Source organism: Hippopotamus amphibius, chromosome 7 (genome assembly GCF_030028045.1).
Source record: "Hippopotamus amphibius kiboko isolate mHipAmp2 chromosome 7, mHipAmp2.hap2, whole genome shotgun sequence".
Lineage (NCBI taxonomy): Eukaryota > Metazoa > Chordata > Mammalia > Artiodactyla > Hippopotamidae > Hippopotamus > Hippopotamus amphibius.
Genome location: NC_080192.1, coordinates 15,091,044 through 15,113,395, shown reverse-complemented (window position 1 = coordinate 15,113,395; position 22,352 = coordinate 15,091,044). Strand labels below are relative to the sequence as shown.

The following is a 22,352-nucleotide window of genomic DNA, read 5'->3' as shown; positions in this document are numbered from 1 at the left end:
AGTGTTTAATGTGGTGAAGTTTTTTTTCCTCCTCCTAAAAGCTGCCATTAATTTTATGACATTTTAGCATCTAGAAAAATAGGAATTTGTCTGAATTATGGGAAATTGCTGTTTGGGGGGGTTAAAAAATGGTCAAATCTCAGCGCTTTCGTTTGGTTCAGCGGTATATTGGGATGCATTATCCTTTTTAGCTCTCGTAGCAGCCTCACCAACCAGGTATTTTTAACCCACTTTGGAAGACAGCACTAAAGCCCAGAGAGGCTGAGTAACTTTCCTAAGGTCACAGAGCTAGTGAGTGAGGAGCCAGGAGTGGGACCCAGTCCCATCTGGTCTCCCCTTGTCCATGTTTTTACTACTGCAAAAATTCCCTGCCTAAGCCACCTGCAAAGGACCTTTGGGATTGATCCTAGCACTCCTTTGTGAAGAAAAGAAAATGTTTCAGTATCTTTTTAGGAGAGGGGTGAGGGGTCAGAGGAGGAGAGGAAAGATGTCAGACCCAAAATCCACAGGAATCCAGCTCAGGAGAGTCTCCTGGTAACCGTGGTGTTAGGAACTTCGCTTCATTCCTGTTTAGTTCTTTATAGCCGCACAGTTCCAAGTCCTGAGGACCTGATTTCACCCCAGGAGCACACATACTGAGCATTTTCCATGAGAAACCTGAATGTCAGGTACCTAGAGGCATGCCAGTAATAGCCACTAACTGGCTGCTGTGCACGTGAGCCTGGCCAGACGTACCCGTCCCAGCCCAGGCCTCCCAGCATGCAGAGACTGGCCTGCTGCCGCTGGGGCTCAAGCCTTGTGGCCCATTGAGCTAAAAGTACTGTGCTTAAATGTGTCGCTCGGAGGAGAGAGTCAGCATCTGTCCCAGCACAGCCACCCCACCCACTCCCACCTCCAGAAAACAGTGAGCCTCAAGCTTGGTTAATTCCACCCGCTGTCTTCAGGTTCGGGTCCAGAGCCAACCAAATCCATAGGGTGGCCCGGTTCACCGCCCAAAACTGACCATCTCGCCGCACTAGAGCTGTGAACTGATACTAAGTACAGTGTGCCAGGGAACCAGAGTGAATTATCCCAGCGATCCCACTGCCTAGAGCAAGCACAGGAAAGGGCACTGAGCAGACACCTTGACAGACAGATGAGTTCAAAGGCATGGGGAGAGTCTTCTCTTGGGGCCCTCATCTCTGAAGGAGAAGCAGCCAGAAAGCCTCGGACATGGCAGCCTCTTTCGTGCTGGTGTCAGGTTCATCACCATCGTCCTCACACGGTGTCCAGTCCTCAGGGCCCAGCCAGTGCTTGGCACTTAGCAGATGCTCAATAAATATTTGAAGAAAGGATTCATGCATAGATGAGAGCACAGCGTCGTGCATGGGGGAAAGTTTACGTTCATGAAAGCTTCGGCGGATGAACAAGTCAAGCCTAGGGACCTGTTGATAACCCATCTTTCCCTTTCTCTCCTGAACTTCTAGCGCTTTCATCGTAATTTTCCTATTTCCTCATGGGGCAGATTTTCTTTTAATAATAGACTTAATTTTTTGGAGTGACTTTGGATTTACAGAAAAATGGAGACAATGGCACAGAGAGTTCCTGTACAAGCCCTCATCTGCTTCCTGCATTAGTGTGATACGTCTATTATCATTAGTGAACCAATGTGGGTACGTTATTGTTAGCTAAATACTTTATTCCTATCTCCTCGGTTTTTATCTAGTGTCTTTTTCTGCTCCAGGACATCACGTTACCTTTAGTTGTCACGCCTGCTTAATCTCCTCTTGGCTGAGAAAGTTTCTCAGACTTTCCTGTTTTCGATGACCATGACAGTTTTTGAGGAGTACTCGTCATATATTGTATAGGCTGCCCCTGTAGTGGAACATGCAATGTTTGTCTCATGATTTAGACTGAGGTCGTGGGTTTGGGGAGGGTGACCACAGAGGTAAAGTGCCTTTCTCATCACATCAGGTATATATGCTACCAATATGACTCATCACTGGTGATGGTGATGTTGATCACCTGGCTGAGGTCGTGTTTGTCAAGTTTCTCCACCGCAAACTTATCATCCCCTCCCCCTCACTTTCCAGACTGTGCTCTTTGGAATTGAGTCACTATGTGCAGCCCTTACTTGGGCATGGGGAGTTATGCACCTCCCAGATAATTTCTAAGTGTTTGAGGATTGTCCCTTTGGAACAGACAATGCTTGTCTTTACTTTCTTTGGTGATACAACACACATTGAAGTTAGGAAGCAAGGCCAAGCTGTGAGTTCCTGGACAGGTGAGATCTTGCTCTGCTGCCTTTGTTGCCCCCAGTGTGGCTCCTTTCACAGTGCGGGTCACCTCTTAAGATGCTGAATAAGTACGTATTGAATTGAATTAAACAACCACCACCAAAACAAAGCCCCACGAAGAGTCCACCAGTTGTTCAGGCTTCTCTCGTGGGTCACCAAGTTCAGAAAATGGATCTTCATTCCTTCCTCCGAGTTGATGAGACAGGGGCTGACTCACCAGCAAGGCTTGCAAGACAACTCCGGGTGCAGGTAGTGAGACCAACACCATTCCTCACAGTGTGCACAGAGTGCCTTGCAGGTCACAGATCTTGTCTTTCTGGTGATCTGCAAGTACTCCCTGAGCATCCATGGTGTGTCTGGCATGCTGGGGTCACAGGGATGATGAAATAGGGTCCACCTGAGGCAAACTCTAGTCAAGCTATATTAGTTTCTATTGCCACGGTAACAAATGACTACAATTTAGAGGCTGAAGACAACACTTATTTACCATCTCATGGTTTCCATGGGTCAGAAGTCCAGGCACAGGGTCTTGGCTGTACTCTCTGCTTAGGGTCTCACAAGACCAAAAGCGGGGTGTCAGCAGGGCTGGGTTCCTTTCTAGAGACTCAGGAAGACTCTACTTGCAAGCTCATTCAGGTTTGGGTAGAATTCAGTTCCTTGTGGTTGTAGGACTGAGGTCCCATTTCCTTGCTGGGGGTCCCATTTTGTTCCTACTGTCGGGGCCTGCATTCCCTCTCAAGCTCACCATGTGGCCTCCACCATCTTCAAGCAATAGCACATCGAGTCCTTCTTAGGCTTCCAGTCCCTCTGACTTCCTCTTCTCCTCCATCCCTTCTGAATTCCTCTTCTGCCTCTAATTTTAAAGGTTCAGGTGATTACACTGGGCCCACCCAGATAATCCAAAGTAATCTCCCCCTTTTAAGGTCAACTAGTTAGTGACCTGAATTACTTCTGCCAAGTCCCTTTTGCCCTGAAAGAAAACATATTCATAGGCGTGGTATCTCATGATATTCACAGTCCCAGGGATTAGGGCACGCAGTCTTCTAGGGGTCACAATTCTGCCAGCCACCTGGTGCTTCACCAGTATTGGTGTGCATGGGAGTCACCTGCAGAGCGTGTTGGTGTGGATTCTGATTCAGTGGGCCTAGGGTGAGAGTCTGCATTTCTCACAAGCTCCCAGGCAATACTACTGCTGCTGGTCGATAGAGCCCATTTGTGTGGCAAGGCTTTGGATCAAAGGAAACCAACTTACAGTCCCAGCCCAGGTCAAACCCAAGACAGAATTTCAGTACATGAAACGTGTTCTCAAACAAGAAACTTGTTCTCAGAATCACCAAAAAACTTGTTAAAATATTGATTGCTGGGCCCCACCCCCAGCGTTTCTGAGTCAGAGGTCTGGGATGGGACCTGAGGATGTGCATTTCTAACAAGCTCCCAGGTGATGCTGATGCTGCTGGTCTGGGGACCACACTTTGAGAACCACTGCAGGAGCTGTGAGCCAGTCACTTTGTGAGGGTTAAGTGAGAGGAACAGGTAACACCTTTGGGTCATAAGGCACCATCTTTGAAAGCAGAATCCCTTTTTCTGTCCAATGTGATTGCATCCCCTTAGGCATCTCTGTGGACCCCGCCTGAGATAACATGGTGCCTTGTAGGACCCAAGAGTTGGGTTTCCTTCCCCTATGTTGAGCTGTATTCCCTCTTTCAGGAACACAGTGAAGTAGATTCAAGAATAGCTTGAACCGCTAACATCATCAGTAGTTCCAAACCTATCTTTTAAAATCAAAAATAACATTTATTGTTTTTGTGACCAAAGCAACACTTGTTTATTGTAGAAATAACAGATAAAAAGAAAAGGGAAGACATCGTCTTCCCACCCAAAGGTAGCTACTCTGTTTTTCCAGACCTTTTTTAATGCATGTCTGTCGATCCCAATATATATACAGGGTTTTATTTCCAAAAATACTTGGTACAAACTGTGTTGTAACCTACTTTTCTTAATATACTGTAAATATGTAGCAATCTAACCACTGTTTTTAGCCCCTAGTTTCAACCCCCTTCACCCAATAAAAAACACTCAAAAAAATGCTCTGATTCCTGGCTTCCCTCTTGGACACCTGCAGTTGAAGGCAGATTAATGAACAGCACGGGCCCCAACAGGAAAGGAGGAAAGAATGTGAAGGGTGGAGGTCGATCAGAAACAGGCTCCCTGAGCAACGGGGGCAGCTGTGGTTTTGCATTGCAGAACAATTCCCCCCCCAACACACACACACTTTTTTTTTTTTTTTGGAGAAAGTGATTCAGCTGAGCACGCCTGGATCTGGTAATGCCTTAGCACCAGAATCAAATTCAAAAGAAAGCCAAATCAGGAGCATTTGTATCTTGGTCATGAAGAGCATGGGCACAGGACCCAAAGGGCTTCCTGCTGCGATTTTTCAGGATAATTAGCTGCTGCCAGAAGTTTGCACTATTAATTAAGGCGTGTTTAGGGTAAAAACTAATGTTCCATCCTATGAGTTACAAAACTCGCTTTCCAATGGGTAGTAAAGAAATGACTGGAGCAAGAAAGGATTTAATTACAAAGTAAACTTCCACCAATTAACCCTCTAGAAATAGTGGACAAACAGAGCAAGCAAATCCAGGGCCTGTTGGGCAAAGTGAACGTGTGCAGTCCAGGGAGTTTCTCTTGGAACCTGCAGTAAGCCTGTGGGCTCCTCTCGCCTTAGGGGGGAGGGGGTACCCATTCTTACTCAGCGGCCTGGATGAGGTCATGCACAGCCCCCAGCAATGTGAGCTGTTCTCTTTCCACAGAACGAAGTGATCAGCCAGCAGCTGTGTGTCATCTTCACTCACTGCTATGGGCCCTACCCCATCCCCAAGCTCACTGAGATCAAACGGAAACAGACCTCACGCCTGGGTGAGTCATGCTTCTGGGTCCTGCCCTGTGCTGTTGCTTTGTGATTTGAAGGCAGGGAAGCAAATGCCATAAAAGAAGGTGGGCGTGTTGGAAGGCAAAGGAAGTGGATACAGGAGTGAGGTAGGTGGAGATCTTAGTATCACCTTTGTTATGTGATTAAACTGTGTGGAGAACATACCTTGGGGGTGTGGATGAGGGGACTCGCCAGTATCTCATCCCTCCATTGAGCTCCTTTCTCCTGCAAGTCACCGACAGTGCCGGGCTGCCCAAGACCCCCTGAGCCCGTGCGCTTCCAGAAGCCAGGTAGAGTCCCAGAGAAGGCTGAGCTGGGCATGGCGCTCTTACCCAGCTTCCCCTCTAAGAAGTCCCTCCTTCCTGAGACGGAACCAGCAGGGGACAGTGACAGGCCAGCAGTGTCCTCCTAATGGAAGTCCTGCAGGGACGTGGGAAGAGAGGCAAGCAAGTGTCACCCCCTCTACACACACACACATACACACGCACGTGCGCGCACAGAACGGAGCTGAGCTGAGGAGACGGACACCCTGAACTCCCATCAGGGTAGCAGTAATCACTTTTCACCCTTCTTAGACACTGGTATTGAGCTGGCCCCAGCAAAGCCCCTGACCTACTCTCTCTCTCAAGCAATCCCCGGGGCACCCCAGGAGGCAGGCAGTGTTATCCTGGGTCACAGCTGAAGAAACGGAGGCTCTGCGGAGGCTGCAGCATCAGTTCAGGTGGAGCTGGAACTTGAACCCAGGTCCCCCTAAAAGCCGCACTTCCATCATTCTCCAGTCCGGCTTCTGGGGTTTTCCAGAAGAAGCCTTTCCATCAGGCACTGATTGCATGTGGAGGATCCTGGGTCTGCTTGAAACCTGGTTGATCAGCCTGGAGAAAAGGCAAACATGCGGCTGCCTTGAATCCTGAAACATGAGCCTTCTGCTGTGAGGGCCGGTCTCTCACTGCCTGGGGGGGTTATAAAATATTAAAGATAAAGGACTCCCTTTCCCATGACGGTTGGGGACTTTCCTACTTCCTATTTCCTTTTCCTATAAAGACCAGGAAACTTTGGAGAAATGGAAGCATCTGAGGAATTCTACCCTTTAGCAAAACCCCTACTTTTGAACAGGTGAGCTAGTTTAAATTAGTGGAAAGGCTGAATTCATGGAACTTTTAAAAGTATTTTTGTTCCTGTCATGAATAACCTGTTAATTTAAATGATACAAACTTTTTTGCTAAAATGAAAAACTTAGCAGTTGAGTCAAAGATTGTCTGGTTTTCTTTATGCCCAGTCGTGTAGGCAAACCAGAATGTACTAAAACCGCAAGTTGTTCTACCTTGTAGAAAACAGGTGTTAATTAAAATATTATCAGGGCAACAAATTATAAAGATCTATCAAATTAACAGACTTTAGAGACTGAAGGTTACATTGCCAGGACGTAGCAATAATCTCTGACAGCTGGTGCCATACAAGACACACTTGTTAGAGCAGACATTTACAAGGGCTGTTTCAATGACACAGCATAAAATCTGCTTTCCTGTAGCTATAGGAGAGGAGGGAACACTTTTTCCTCCAAACTTGCTGAGATTTCTTTCACTAGCAATTAAAAAGGTCTGGTTTTCAGCCCAAGCATTGGAATTCTAAGGGCTATTAGCGCCAAGAGAATAAAGGCAGGCCTGAGAAGCTCAGCTCACAAGATGAAAGAAAAAGAACATAATTACTAATCTGTGGAAATATGGAGCATGTAGTGTTTTGCATCTTCAGTACAGCATTTCAAGCTCAGATAACTAAAGGTGGCCAAATAGTAGTTTCTGAGGAACCTGCTTGAAAAGAAAGATAAGAGTGAGTAGTGACAAAGGTCCCATGAGTAGTGACAAAGGTCCCAAACTGGCATCTCTGTAGGACCAGGCAGGTCATATAAATGAATGGAATGGGTTTGATGTAAGGCAGTAGGGAGTGGTGGGGACTATGGCAAACTGGAGAGCACATGCCTGATTTTTTTTTTTCCCCAAGTTTATTTATTTATTGGCTGTGTTGGGTCTTCGTTGCTGTGCGTGGGCTTTCTCTAGTTGTGAGCAGGGACTACTCTTCGTTGTGGTGTGCGGGCTTCTCACTGCAGTGGCTTCTCTTGTTGCAGAGCACAGGCTTTAGGTGTGTGGGCTTCAGTAGTTGTAGCACACAGGCTCAGTAGTTGTGGCTCACAGGCTCTAGAGCACAGGCTTGGTAGTTGCGGCGCATGGACTCAGTTGCTCTGCGGCATGTGGGATCTTCCTGGACCAGGGCTCAAACCTGTGTCCCCTGAATTGGCAGGTGGATTCTTAACCTCTGCACCACCAGGTAAGTCCCCACATGCCTGATTTTTTATAGTACATTGTCTTCTTGCCCTCCCAGTGAATTCTGGGAGAGAATGGTTAAAAAAAGAGCTAAAGACTGGAGATTTTTAGCAACTTGGGGGCTAGTTGGAATTGGACAGTGAGATTGAGAGAGACCAAGCAGAGAGAGGCAGGTTGTTGAGAAGAGGGAGAAGGTCACTCCAACCTGTTAGGTCTTTACAGCAAATGGAGAATGAGTGTTAGTCAACTCTGGGGCCTTCCCCTGTAGCCTCTCTTCCCTTTACCTGGAGAGTTTTAGAAGTCTGGGTTTTGTTGTATTTTTTTAATAAAAAATTTTTTAAAGATAATGGAGTTACAGGTGATTTTGACTTTAATGCTTTTTTGATATGTTTTAAATTAAAACTTTTTTATGGGGAAAAGGTGAGGTGGCTACAGGTACTGACAGAGAAGTATGAGTAGAGGACCCCCAGGGCTACCACTTGGGGTGAGTCAGCCAGGAAGAGAAACAGCCAGGAAGGCAAATTCTGGGTCCAAGTTACAGCAGGGTGTAGGCAAAATGGGGCCAGGCCAGGGGTCTGAGTTAGAAGCTGAGTGGGGTGGAGCCGGGCAGGGGTGCACGGGAGTGTTGGTGGATTTTCCCAATGAGACAGAGTGCTGACCTGAGGACAGACTGGCACCTTCTGTAGTCCTAAGAAAAATGGCCAAAATGACAGACAAATTGGAGGATCCAGGTGTTTCGCAGCGCAGGCCCTGGAGTCAGAGTGTCCAAGTTCACATCCTGGCCTCTCCACCTGCCTTGAGCTTGACCAAGTCACTGTGACTCCTGGCCTCACTGTCCCCTGCTGCATACCTGACAGGGGTCCCTTTCTCCCAGGACTGAATGAGTGTACACGTCTGGGTGCCACCTTGCATGGTGCCTGGCACATTGTGAGTGCTCAGTAAGTACTGGAGTACTCGTTGAACAACTAGTTGTACAACTTCTTTATTCTTGGAGATGAGGGCAGGGGCACATTTGCCTCTGACCCTGAGAGAAAGACTTAGATTTAGAATCACCTGGAACACAGCAGCGAGGGGGCAGATCTCCAGAACCACTTCTGTCAGGCGGGGAGGGGCGCTGAGCTGGAGAAGGAGGAGTGAAGGTGGAGTGGGTGACCCCCTTAGAGGCCAGGTTCCCTGGCGGGAGTTCCCTCGTGGACGCGTGGTTAGGATTCGGCACTTTCACTGCCAAGGCCGGGGTTCCATCCCTGGTCAGGGAACTGAGATCCCACAAGCTGGGCTGGCGCGGCAGCTAAAATTTAAAAAAAAAAAAAGAAAAGGCTAGGTGGGTGGATGGTCACCTGAACTCAGGCTGGGAGCGAGTCTTCTAAGAGGAAATGCTACTTTTAGTCATAAATAAGCTATGAAAACTTGAATTTCAGTGATTTGAGTGTCCCTTTGACTGATTCTGTTCCCTGTTTGGTCCCTGTCTCTCCAGTGAGTGTTTTATCGCCATGGCCTCCCTGTCAGCTCTTATGGGAACTTTTCCAAAAGAGGAATCCAAACCTCGCCCTGCTCTCCACTAAAGCTACCCTCTCTCCCTTTCCTGTTCCAGATCCCCATTTCCTTAACAATAAAGAAATGTCAGATGTTACCTTTCTGGTAGAAGGAAGACCATTTTATGCTCACAAAGTGCTGCTGTTTACAGCGTCTCCAAGGTATGTGTCATCCATTTTGAAAGCACTGAATTAGGACGGTGGTTATTACTATTCTCCAAAATCCAATTTGGGCAGTATCGTCACTGAACTGGCAGATTTTCTTCTCAAAGTCAAGGATCCAAGAGTACAGGGCACTTGTACACCGTGTTCAGGCAGCATGATTCACAAAGACAAAAGGGGGAAGCCACCCAGGAGTCCATCAGTGAAGGAATGAATAAAAAAAGAACGTAGTGTGTATATACATTATTCAGCCGTGAAAAGGCAGGCAGTTCCGACACATGCTACAATATGAATGAACTTGGGGACATTATATTGTAATGTAATTTTGTGACAGGTGTATAGTGAAATACATCTGTCACAAAAAGATAAATACTGTATGATTCCATTTATATGAACCTAGAGTATTCAAGTTCACAGAGACAGCAAGTCGTAGGATGAGGGCTGGGGGAGGGGAATGGGGAGTTGTTTTATTGGGGACGGGGTAAGTCCTGGAGGTTGATTGCACAACGGTGTGAATATACTTCCCGTGAACATCACTATACACTTAAAAATGGTTAAGACAGTAAATTTTATGTTACGTGTTTTTTAACCACAATTTGGGAAAAGAGTACAGGGCAGCCACTAGCATAATCAGCAGCCTTTGCATGGCTTGGACAAGGCACCATTCCTCTGGGCAGATGGAACACGTATCACGCACAGAGCCTCATGAGCAGAGCATGGATTGGACTGTAGCTCCCTCAGCCAGGTGTCCTCATGCAGCCTGAAACTCATACGCTGCAGCCTCGAAAGGCCCGCTCTCCAAGTATCAGGGAACTTTGGCATAAGCCACCCGAAATACACAGGTCCTGAACCTTACTTTTCCCTGACTCTGGAGTGACAATAGTGTAACACCATCCCTGCTAGCTCTGCTACAGCGCTTCCTCCTCTTTTCAATTCGAGTTGAGATGGAGTTGACCAGTGAGCACCGCATTATCCCAGGACCTGAACAGGGATCAGTGAAGCTGGGCAGAGGAGAGAGTGATGCTTAAATGAGGAGGCAGGCTGCCAGGGGGGACAAGCAGAGGGTAAGGACCCTGGGATCCGGAAACAGAACCCACTTCTAGGAAGTTTGCTAACGGACGTGTGTGGCCAACACTCCCTGGGTTCCTAAAAGCATCCTGGCATCTTCAGTGTCCCCCCAAAACCTAATACCCCAAATGTCTGCTTTGCCACCACAAGAAAAATACACTGTCCCCTCGTGGTTCTCAGTTGTGACACCGTAGAAGAACCAAGTCAATGTTATGCCAATGTTAATTTCTTAGTACCATGGCTGTGTAGGATGTTAACTTCCCCCTTTGGGGGAAGCTAGGTGAAGGGCATACTGGAACTCTTTGCAACTCTTCTGTAAAATAAAATTATTTCGAATGTAAAGTTTAATTTATAAAAAGAGACACATCTTAGCTTATTTCTAAATGTGTTGAGTATCAGTGTGTTCCATTGACTGAGTCTCTACCTACAAGGAGCTTAGTTTAGTCAGTGGCAGGAAAATGCCCCTAAAACCCCAGACAGAACATCACCCATATAGGGAGGTCGTTAGGTAATCCACAGATGTTGATTAAATACCTACGATGCATCAGGTCCAGCCTGGCACAGGCTCTGAGGATGCAGCAGAGGCAGAAAGGGTGGAAGTCCCTGCCCTCTTGGAGCAGAGATTGTGCGGGAGGGTGGAGGAGGGAGGAGGGAGGTGGAGAGCTCTGTAGGCACCCAAGGAGCTTGAGGCCTGAGTCAGGAAGGACTCCAGGGAGGAGGCAGCCTTTGTGATGGGCCCTGCAAGGTAGGACAGAGTTTTAAAAGGTATTTGTTCCTTTCCAATCACCTGTTTGAGAAATAATTTAACAGTTCCAAACGCTGTTTTTAACTTTAGAGTTTTAACTTCAAATGGGATTATGGTGTCATATCAGAAGAGAGGGGAGTTACATTAAGCAATCTGTGGATGTGTCGTTGTATTGATATTTCAGAGTAGGGGGAGGGATACAAGATATTATGTTTCTCAAAAAAAAAAAATAAAATAAAATAAATAAAGATATTACCTGTTTCTGTCATCAGAGAGCTGAGTCTCTTGCAAGCTGTGGATGTCTTTGCGAGTCTTCTTATCTCCCTTTTTGCGTTCTTGCTCAGGTTCAAAGCGCTCCTCTCTAGCAAGCCAACAAATGACAGCACCTGCATAGAGATCGGATACGTGAAGTACCCCATCTTTCAGGTGAGCCCCCGCTGTGGCCTGGAACCCTTCTGGGGGGCATGGGGCACCTGTGGGTCCCTCCAGTCTTCCACCTGTGAATCAGCCACTGTACTGAGTCATCAGCTCCTGCACTCTTGGCCCCATCCGCACACTGCCCCTCCCACTTGCCCCCCTACTCATGCCCACAGCATTCACTGAGCACCTACTGTGTGCCCGATACCGTGCTGGGGCCTAGGGACACACGGATAAGGGACATTCTTCTCCTGGGGACTCACAGTCCAAAGGGGGTGACTCTGAGTAGTTAGTCGACAACAGTGTAAAGTGGGATACGTGTGAGAGAGGGGTGGACCAACGTGCTATGGATACTGAGAGCACGGTGCCTGGGGGAGGCCCCAGGATGAGGAGGCCGCTGAAATATTGCAGGCTGAGGAGAAGCTGGCGAACAATGGGGAGGTTTAGGGCTTAAGAAAGGGAGTTGGAACATTCCAGGCAGAGAACAGCAGGTATGAAGTCCCCAAAGGCCGTTGAGCCCAGTGGGAATAGGAGATGGTGGACTTTAGGCAGTCTAGTGTGATTTTAACATTGGTCGGAACCTAATATAAATAGGAAAGGAAGGTTTATCAGAGGCCAGACAACATTGCCGGTGTCCCTTCATTTGTAATCGATACCATTTGGTCTCTGGGGCACCTCTAAGCGGACACAGCAGCATTCTTCCCTTTTCCTCCATTCTTCATGCCGGAATTTTTTTTTTTTTTTTTTTTTTTGGTGGTGATGTCTTTGTCTGGTTTTGGTATCAGAGTGATAGTGACTTCTTAGAATGTCTTTGGAGTGTTCCTTCCTCTTCAGTCTTTTGGAAGCGTTTGAGAAGGATTGGTATAAGTTCTTCCTTGTATGTTTGGTAGAATTCGCCTGTGAAGCCTTCTGGTCCTAGATTTCATGCCTGATTCATAAACCCTGCCTTCAATGACATTCTCGCAGTTAATAGAAGTCCACACCCCCAGCTGGCCTTGCAGCCCTATTTCTGGAGCTCTGAGTCTCATCTGGGGCATGGAGGCTGGTGGGCTGCTTTACCTCCATCAGGGGGGCCTACAGGGAAGACGATGGCCCCTCCCTGCTCTTCTCCCACCTCCAGTGCGGGTGACCTAGGGATGGAGTTTATAGGATTCTGAACAGGACCTGTTTTCTCCGGCTCAATTCCGGAAGGACAGCCCTGGGAAGACATGGATAAGACTCAGGCTGGCCCTGGAGAGGCTCAGATTCCAGGAGGGTTGAGGAAGACCACTCAGAGATAAGCAGGAGGCAGGACTGGCTGTGACCAGGGTCATGGGGTGGGGGTCCTGATCTGGGCTTTGAAGGGTAGAGCTGTGTTTCAGGATCTAAATGCTACATTCCTCGGGTTAAACAGCTGCATTCCCCTGTTGAGAATCATTGTCCCTCGTGTGACCTTGAGCAAATTTCCCAGCCTTTCTGAGTATCAGCTTTCTCACCTGGCGAATATGAGAGACAGGGTATTCTAGAGGGAGGAACAGCATAAACAAAGGCACAAAAGTGGGAAGTCGTGGTGCGTGTTTGAGGGAAAGTGATTATAGCCCACTGGGCTGTGTCTTAAGGTATATTGGAGACTGAAAAGATACATTGAAACCACATAATGTAAGCGAATGTGGCTGGCCAGGTGATGGTTCTTCCCTCCACTGTTGACCCTGGTGCCCCAGATCCTGTGATTCAGAGGGTTGCCAAGAAGCCACCATGCCCTCACACTAAAGCCCTGAAGCCAGCTCAGGTGCCTGTGTTTCCACCATTAGAGATGCATTCCTTTGGTTATGTTGAAACTTCAAAATAAAGAATCCTTATGGAATAACCATGCACAAGACACTCTCTTCTCTGAGCCTCATTTTCCCCATTTTTAACTCCAACTATGAATGAGGCACTGACCTTTGTTTGCATGTAGTTATCTGGATTAATCTTGCCACTTTAGAGGTGGGGAAACTGAGGCCCAGAGAACTTAGTGCTAGTCAGTGACAGAGCCATTATTCGAACCCAGTCTGGTCTAAAAAGGAACAATAATAAGAGAAGCTCCCATTTCGTGTGTGCCCGCTACGTGCAGGACTCGTAATCAGTAGTTCTCAGCCTCAGCTGCTCCGTGGAATCATTTGAGGAGCTTTGATGATTCCCAGCGTCCAGGCTGTCAGTCTGAATCTGGGCTGTGGCCCAGGCATCAGCATTTTGAAGTCTTCACCCTTTGCCATCATCCCATGCGCAGCCGAGGTGGAGAACCAGTGTTCTAAGTTGCAGTGGTTCTCGAAATTTAGGAGGCATCAAAATCTCCAGGGGGGGAGCAGTGGTGGGGGGTGAAGGGAGTTGCTTGTTAAGAGGCAGAAAACTTGCTAACATGCAGATTCCTGGTGGCTCTTCTCCCACCCGGTAGACAGGTAGAGGAAGTGGCCCAAGCTCCCACTGCTCATCACGGCCGAGCTGAGCTTCAGACCCAGGCCTGGCTGACTCCCAGACCTGACCTCGTCACTGCCTCCCTGCCGTGGGGCCTTGGGTTCTCCCTAAAAATCACCCAGCCTAGAGGAAAAATCCATGAGCGTTTGGAGCAGGAGCCGGATGCTGGAAACCGCGCACCCCCAGCTCTCCAGGTGCTCGTGGAGGCGGCAACGTACGCCGTCCAGCCTGGGACTTAATTGGGGGGTTCGTGTCATCAGAACCCAGCTTGTAGTAGGCACTCAATAAATGTTTGCTGTGGGGACTGTGGAATGAGAGACCTCGGTGGGGAGGCACAGCCTCGGAGGAATCGGAGGCCTGTAATTGCTTTTGGCTGGGGAAGGTTTCCCGGTCTCGTTAGCCTCCAGTTACTGTAATGGGCAGAGAGGATTGAGCAGGCCCCGGGGGCTTTTCCATGCGCCTACCCCTTCCCCATAAAAGAAGAAACGCTTCATTTGTGGCTCGAAATAGGCCACGGAGGGCCAAATCTGACCCAGAGGGAGGCTCCCAGGGGCCTGCTCACTTCACTCCCGTGCCGAACAGAAGACTTAGTCAACGAGACAGCTTTGAGCTTCCTCCCTGCTAGGCTGTTTACCATCACACACAGGTGAGAGACCCGTGCAGCTCAGGCTGCACCTGGGAGCAGGGCCTCCATGAGGATGTAGACGCCATTTACATCCTGCTTCGTGTGGTTGACAGCTGCCAAGAAAAACAACTCCATAAACAGGCCCTTTGGCCTGGGAAGGGTCCGTCTCACCCGCTTGCAGAAAAGGCTTGTGCTGGCTGAGTCTGAAGGTGACACGGCACAGCCCAATTTAAATTCCATTAGCCCCAGGTTCTCCATCCGTGCTCTTGAAAGCAGCATCTCAAGTCAACAACCCAACCTTGAGGAAATGCGATAACGTGCTGGGGAAGTGCTTTGTACCTGCAGAGGCCCTGTGTTCAGGACGGCTATTATTATGGCTCTCGCCATTATTATTATTGGTCTGGGCCTTATAAACGAGAGGTGCTGGGGAATCGATTTTAATAAAGCCAATGTCCCAACATTCGCCAGCGTGGTATTTTAGATGCTTATGACCCATCAGGGTGTGGGGGAGGGGAGGGTACATTATCATTTCACAAAGTCTCAGCCATTGCCATTGAAGCACCACCATCTCTGCGACAGGCAGGTGGCCAGTGCATGGGAGATTCAAACAAAAGAGGAAGGGCAGGCACTGGGGAGGCAGAGATGGACGAGACCCAGTCTGTGCCCTCAGACTCCAGCGGGAAGTAACACTGCAGTCATGGGCGATGGGCTGCGCAGCACGGGCTGGGAGGCAGCTAAGAGGTCGGAGCAGATCTGAGGAGGCATCACAGAGGTGACCACTGAGCTGGATCCCGAAGGAGGAGCCAGAGATCAGCAGATGGAGAAGAAGGGAAGGGCATCCAAGCAGAGGAAAGAGCGTGGGCAAAAACAGAGGCGTGAAAGGGATGGCGGTAGGTTCTGATAAAGCCAGATGGGTGGGAGAGGTCAGAGTATAAAAGGCAGATGGTGTCAAGGTTAGGAGGAGAGAAGGGCAGAGTGGCAGGTGAGATCTGAAAAAGTGAGTTCATCAATAGCAGCAGTATTCATAACAGCAAAAAAGTGCACACAACCCAAACGTGCATCGGCTGACGAACGGACACACAGAATGTGGTACATCCACACAGCGGGATGCCGTTCAGCAATAAAAAAGAAGTGAAGGAGTGATGTATGTGACAGCAGAGGAACCTGTAAGATATCACATTAAGTGAAAGAGGCCAGACACAAAAGAGCACATGTTGTATGATTCCATTTATGTGAAATGTCCAGAACAGGCAAATCGCAGTGGTTTTCAGCACAGGTAGGAAATGGGAGAGACTGCTGATGGGCATGAGGTTTCTCTTGGGGGTGTTGAAAATATTCTAAAATTGGATTGTGGTGAGAATTCCCTGGCAGATCAGTGGTTAGGACTCCGCACTTCCACTGCCAAGGGCATGGGTTCGATCCCTGGTCAGGGAACTAAGATCCCACATGCCGCACAGTGCGGCGAAAATAAAAATTAGATTGTGCTGATGGTTGCACAATATTGTGAATATTCTAAAAACTACTGAACTGTACACTACTTTAAATCAAAGCATTTTGTGTTATGTGAACTCTATCTCAAAACTGTAAACAATATATACATATACATATTTTTAAAAAACAATTTTTTATTGAAATATCATTGATTTACAATGTGTTTGTTTCTGCTGTGCAGCAAAGTGATTCAGTTATATATATATTTACATATTCTTTCCTGTTATGGTTTATTATAGGATATTGAATATAGTTCCCTGTGCTATACAGTAGGACCTTGTTGTTTATCTGTTTTGTGTATGGTAGTTTGTATCTGCTAATCCCAAACTCCTAATTTATCCCTCCCCCAACCCTTTTCCCTTTGGTAATCATGTTTGTTTTCTATGTCTTTGAGACTGTTTCTGTTTCATAAATAAGTTCATTTGTCATTTTAGATTCCACATGTAAGTGATATCATATAGTAGTTGTCTTTGTCTGACTTACTTCACTTAGTATGATGATCTCTAGGTTCATCCATGTTGCTGCAAATAGCATTATTTCATTCTTTTTTATGGCTGAGTAATATTCCATTGTATATATGTACCACATCTTCTTTATCCATTCATCTGTTGGTGGACATTTACGTTGCTTCCATATCTTGGCTATTGTAAATAGTGCTGCTATCTTTTCAATATAGTGCATATATCTTTTCTAATTATAGTTTTGTCTGGATATGTGCCCAGGAGTGGGATTGCTGGATCATATGGCAACTCTATTTTTAGTTTTTTTAAGGAACTTCCATATTGTTTTCTATAGTGGCTGCCCAATTTACATTCCCTCCAACAGTATAGGAGCGTTCCCTTTTCTCCACACCCTCTCCAGCATTTATTATTTGTAGACTTTTTAATAATGGCCATCTGATCCATGGGAGGTGGTTTTGATTTGCATTTCTCTAATTATTGACAGTGCTGTGCATCTTTTCATGTACCTATTGGCCATCTGTATGTCTTCTTTGGAGAAATGTCTGTTTAGGTCTTCTGCCCAGTTTTTGGTTGGGTTGTTTATTTTTTTAATTGAGTTGTATGATCTGAAAAGCGATTACTTTAAACACACATGCAAAAAGTAGACTGAGATCAGTCATGAAGGATGTTGAATGACCTGAGTAAGAAAGTGGCAGCACATGGCAGAAGCTCTACTGGTAAAAGATTTTTCAACCTCAGAGAAAATTAAAAAACTAACATTTATTGAGTTCTTGCCATGTACCTGCCAGACTCATTAGGCCTGTTACATATAGTAACTCATTTAATCCTCATCACAACTCCATGAGGTAGGTCATATTATCCCCACTTTACAGATGATGAAACTGAGGCACAGAGAGCCTAATTTAATTTAGGTCACCCAGCTTTTCAGTGGCAGAGCCAGATCAGAAACTGAGGCAGCCCAGCTCCAGGTTCCTTGCTCCTAACCACTGTCCTGTGTGAGTCACAGACTGTCAGAGCCTGGAGGGACCATACCCAGTCCAAGCACCTCATTTTATAGGTACCCCAAAATGGGATGTAAACAGTCTACAGATTTTTCCAACACACCTTCATTATGGCCAGGCAGGTAAAGTCAGTATGTCATAAAAGTAGGCAGAAGACATTAGAGAGTGGCAGAGACTGTGGCCAACTGGGAAGGATTTAATACTTCCCAGTATTAAAAAATTAATACTCAGCTCCATGGGAGGAGGTGACAGCCAATACTAACACATCCGCAGGCTTCATTCTTCTTAAGGGACACCAGTTTGCAAAGTTCTGGGACTTTGCCACCATCCGGGCATCCTGAGTCATACGTATAAAGCCTGGCTTGGACAGTTCATACCATCAGTGAAACATTGAAACCCTGGACCCCTAATGGCTTCATCTTGAATTTTGTGTAGTTATAATAAGGAGCAGGTGGTCTCGTGGTGGCCCAGAGTCACCCTACTCAAACTGGGCCATGTTCCCAGGAGGACTACTGCTGATGTAGGGTCTTTAAGCCACACCATGTGTGCCACAGTTCTCGGCAGCTCAATGGGGTGGGAGGTGGGAGGACAACCTGTAATTATCATCCATAGATGGGGGAAAACCGTCCGGGGGAACAGAGCTTAGAATTGTTTAATTCAGCCCTGAGGGTGAACCACCAGGAAACAGATTGCAGCGTGGTGTAAGGAGAAATATCCAGCCTATAAAACTTTTAAATGGAACTTCTCCTGAAAGTCAGTGATCCAGGGGGTATGGCCACCCCTAAAAAGAGGTGTCATATGGGGACTCAGAGCCAACCTGAGGCTTTGACTGTGTGGCTTCAAGGTGCCTGTGTCTGTGTGCCATTGACACTTTGCTCACTGTGTTCTGTCTTCCAGCTGGTCATGCAGTATCTCTACTACGGTGGCCCAGAGTCGCTTCTCATTAAAAACAATGAGATCATGGAGGTGAGGAATGCGCCGTGTCATTGAGTGGGCGGCCCACATGGGTGGTGTCTGGGGGAAGCCTGTGTTTGGTTTTCATTTGGATGCAGGCTTTGGGGTCCTGCTTGCCTCCTTAGATCTCCCAAGGGCTTCTCATTAGAGCCCCTCCCTGGAAGGCTGGGGTGCTGGGTGCGCTAGTCCCATCCCGTTCAGTAGCAACTGAGTGAAGCCCAATTTTAACTGGCGCTGGAGGGTGGAGGAAAGGAAATTTACTGAAGAGTCTGAGGCTAGCGCTAGCTCCAGGCACAGCTGGAGCTCAAATAGCATCATCAGAAACTATCTTTGATGACTTCTCCCTTGTCATTTGTAAGAGAAATATATGGTCTGAAAGCATTCCTCAAATCTCAGCATGTCCACTGAGGCAGAAGTTGAGCGCCAGTTACAAAGCTCTCCTGGCCTCGCTCAGGCCCCTCATTCCTGCAGCTCCCTGGCTCTCTGCACCTCCTGTCTACCTCTCGTAACTCTGCCTCTTCTCCCCTCCCTGGGCCTTGTTTCTGCTCCTGTCTGTCCAAAGCCAATTTCCCCTGCTCCTTCCTAGAAGTGGAACTCTTGGGTCAAACCTGGTAGCTTTGAACCAGAAGTAAAATCACTCAATAGTCCTGAGTGAAAGAGCCGGGACGCAGTTCAAGTGCCTGAAGTCCAGGGTGGCTGATGAGAGATGTCAGAACACTATGAGTCATTCAAGAGGTGACCTCACACGGTGGTTCAGACATGGGTTCCGGGCCAGACTGGGTTCAGATCCAGGATCTTCCGCTTCTGTGATCTTGGACCAGTAATTTAACCTCTCTGATCCTTAGTTTCTCAACCTGTGGAATGGGGATAACAATATCTCTGCTATCAGATTTTGAAGATCTTAAGAGTTTCTATTTGTAGAGTGCTTACTGCAGTTCCTGGCATGTGTCACAGGGGCTGTGTATTCACTGTGGGGCCATTTATCCTTTTGTTCTTACTCTGTGAAACCTTCTGTGGTCACTTCCCCACCCCTCAAAGTTATTCCCTTTTCTCTCTGGACCGCTTCTCTGACACATCATGACCCCAGGGCTAGACTATAGTCTGAGGACTCGGCCTGTTTTGTAAACCTTTTTAAAAATTATTTTCAAATTGAAGTAATGAACATATATTTCAATCATGTAAATAACAGAAGGGCTTTTTAGCCCTTTCCTAACCTTTCCACAGGTTACAGAAAAACCCGAACGAACTTTTGGGCCAACCCAATGCATAAAAAGCACCTCACCCAGCCACCCCCCTCAACCTTCCCAGTCCTTTCCCCTCGTCCCTTTGAACTCTTACTTCAATCCTTTCTTCCCCTGCCCAGAGCCTCTTTTGAGCATCTCCCATAGCCAGGTATCGTGCTCAGAGCTGGGATGCAGCAGTGATGCAAAGGGACGGATTCCTGCCCTCCTGGTCTCGGGGGAGGGGGACGGGCATGATGTCATGTCTGGTGTGTGAAGGGCTGTGAGGAAGACTCAGACAGGGTAAGGGGAGCAGATGGTGATGGAGGGAGGAGACCTGCGGTGACATCTGTGTGGAGACCTGGATGAACGGATAAATAAGAGCGTCACCCTTATTTCTGGACGTAACAATTTTAGGCATTTTCGCTTGACCTCCTGCTGTAATAGATGCAAATTTGATTCTCTTCAACCACCCCCCCCCCCCCCCACCATCTTCTCCCACAGTTGAGTTCTGTCGCTGGGTCTTAGTCCTGTAGTGTAACCTTTGTGCTTTAAAGTGATGTCCCAAAGCTTTATTCCCACTGCCTTCACCTTGGGTACCACTGTGGGAGGTGAAAAGTTTTCTCACCACGGTCGTTGCTTTGCTTCCATCTCCCAACCTCTAACAGGCTCTTTTTATGGTTTTTAGCTTCTGTCTGCTGCTAAGTTTTTCCAGCTGGAGGCTTTGCAGCGACACTGTGAGATTATCTGTGCAAAGAGCATCAATACCGACAACTGTGTGGATATTTACAACCACGCCAAGGTAATCGATCCCATTCTCGCTGCCCAAGCACACCTCATGCCCTGACACGGGAGAGGCCTTCTTTGCGGACACTCTGAGCTGGGGTAGAGCGTGGATGCTGGGCCTGTGCATTCAGGTCGAGCCATCCTCACTCCTAACAAGGTCTGCTTCCTGCTCTAGAAGAGAGGTCTTTCCCTGCATCCTCCCCTCCAGGACACAATGAAAGCAAGCAAGCAGAAGTTTCAAAAGCAGGGTCATTCTCCAGCTCTAGCATGTGTGTGAATCACAGCACAGACTCTGATTCAGCAGGCCCAGGGTGGGTCCTGGTCCTGCATTTCTGGCAAGCTCCCAGGTGAAGCCTCTGCAGCTGGTCTAGGCCACACCTTGAGCAGCCAAGTTCTGGAATAATGGTTCTCCAGGTGTGGTCTCCAATCCAGCAGCATCCGCATCATCCAGGAACTTGTCAGAAATGCATATTCTAGGCCTCACCCAGACGTACTGAATCAGAAACTTTGTGGGTGAGGCCCGGCCAGCTGCGGCTTCCCAAGCCTTCCAAGTGATTCCGGTGTTGTTCATAGGTAAGAACTATTATTCTTTTTTTTTTTTTTATTTTTGGGGGTTCACCAGGTTCAATCATCTGTTTTTATACACATATCCCCATATTCCCTCCCTTCCTTGACTCCCCCCGCCTCAAGTCCCCCCCACCCTCCCCGCCCCAGTCCTCTAAGGCATCTTCCATCCTCGAGTTGGACTCCCTTTGTTATACAACAACTTCCCACTGACTCTTTTACAGTTGGTAGTATATATATGTCTGTGCTACTCTCTCGCTTCGTCTCAGTTTCCCCTTCACCCCCTTCTCGGCCTTTTGGCTAAGATCAAGTGTAGTATCTGTTCTTATCAGAACTATTATTCTTGCACTGAGGTTCCCAATGCTGGCTGCGTGGTGGAATCACTGGGCACTCACTTAAAATCCCCATGCCTGGGACCTGTCACAGACAGTTCATCAGTCTCTGGGGGTGCAGCCTGGAAAAAAAGGTATTTTTTTCGTAGCTTCCTGGGTGATTCTCAGATGTGCCAAGGTGGAGAACAGGCTGTCAATACTAGAGAGGTCCAAAGTGTCCTCCTAGTCAGATGGACGCAACACATGGGGAGACATCTGGAATCTCTGTTTGGCCCTTCACCCCAATAATCTCTGCAGGGGAGCCCAGGAATCTATATTTTTAACAGGCTCCCAGGGTGATGACCATTGTGATTTCAGCTCTAAGGCCAGTCTTCACTCCAGTGTTTGGAGTAAAAGCAGTGAATCACTGATTTCATCCGGTTCATTTCACAAGTGGGGATACTGGGACCAAGAGAATTAAAATCATGTGTCCAGGTGCCACTTCATTTTTGTTCATATGCTCAGAACAGGGGGGTTAGCATCTGCTGGGAAGAAACAATGAAGTGAATTAAGATCAGGCATTAATTTAAAACAAAGCTCACTTCTTTGGTATAACTGGAGCTCAGCCCACGTGCCTCCCATAGCCACAGTCGGTAGAGTGACAGCTGATGTGAATAATGGTTATTCTGCTCATTGTGGAAAAACAGGTTGCATTTGAGATGTTATTTTCTGTCTTACACCAACGTTCCCTTAAAGCTGTATTGTATTACCTTTTTAAATCTCTCCACAACCCTTTCGTTAGTCCCATGTTATAAGGACACTGAGGCACAGAGAGGTGAAGTAACTTGCTTAAGGTCACACAGCTATTACAGAGTTTTTTTTCATTGTGGTAAAATATACGTAATCTGAAACTTACCATTTTAACCATTTCTGAGTGTACACTTCAGTGCCCTTAAGTACATTCACATTGTTGTGCAATCATCACCACCATCCATCTCCAGAACTTTTCATCTTCCCAAACTGAAACTCTGTACCCATTAAACACAAACTCGCCATTCC

At 47.5% G+C, this 22,352-nt stretch overlaps 1 protein-coding gene and 1 pseudogene across 2 annotated transcripts in view; both read left to right on the top strand.

Moving 5' to 3' along the window:
* ABTB3 (ankyrin repeat and BTB domain containing 3) overlaps positions 1 to 22,352 on the top strand; it is a 298,989-nt gene that overhangs the window by 269,518 nt on the left and 7,119 nt on the right. For both annotated transcript variants that reach the window (XM_057741445.1, XM_057741444.1), the window contains 5 exons: positions 5,087 to 5,192; positions 9,115 to 9,217; positions 11,375 to 11,456; positions 18,356 to 18,424; positions 20,321 to 20,434. In XM_057741445.1, coding sequence (XP_057597428.1) covers positions 5,087 to 5,192; positions 9,115 to 9,217; positions 11,375 to 11,456; positions 18,356 to 18,424; positions 20,321 to 20,434 — 474 coding nt within the window. The remainder of the gene's footprint in view (positions 1 to 5,086; positions 5,193 to 9,114; positions 9,218 to 11,374; positions 11,457 to 18,355; positions 18,425 to 20,320; positions 20,435 to 22,352) is intronic.
* On the top strand, positions 21,263 to 21,378 carry LOC130857948 (U2 spliceosomal RNA; annotated as a pseudogene).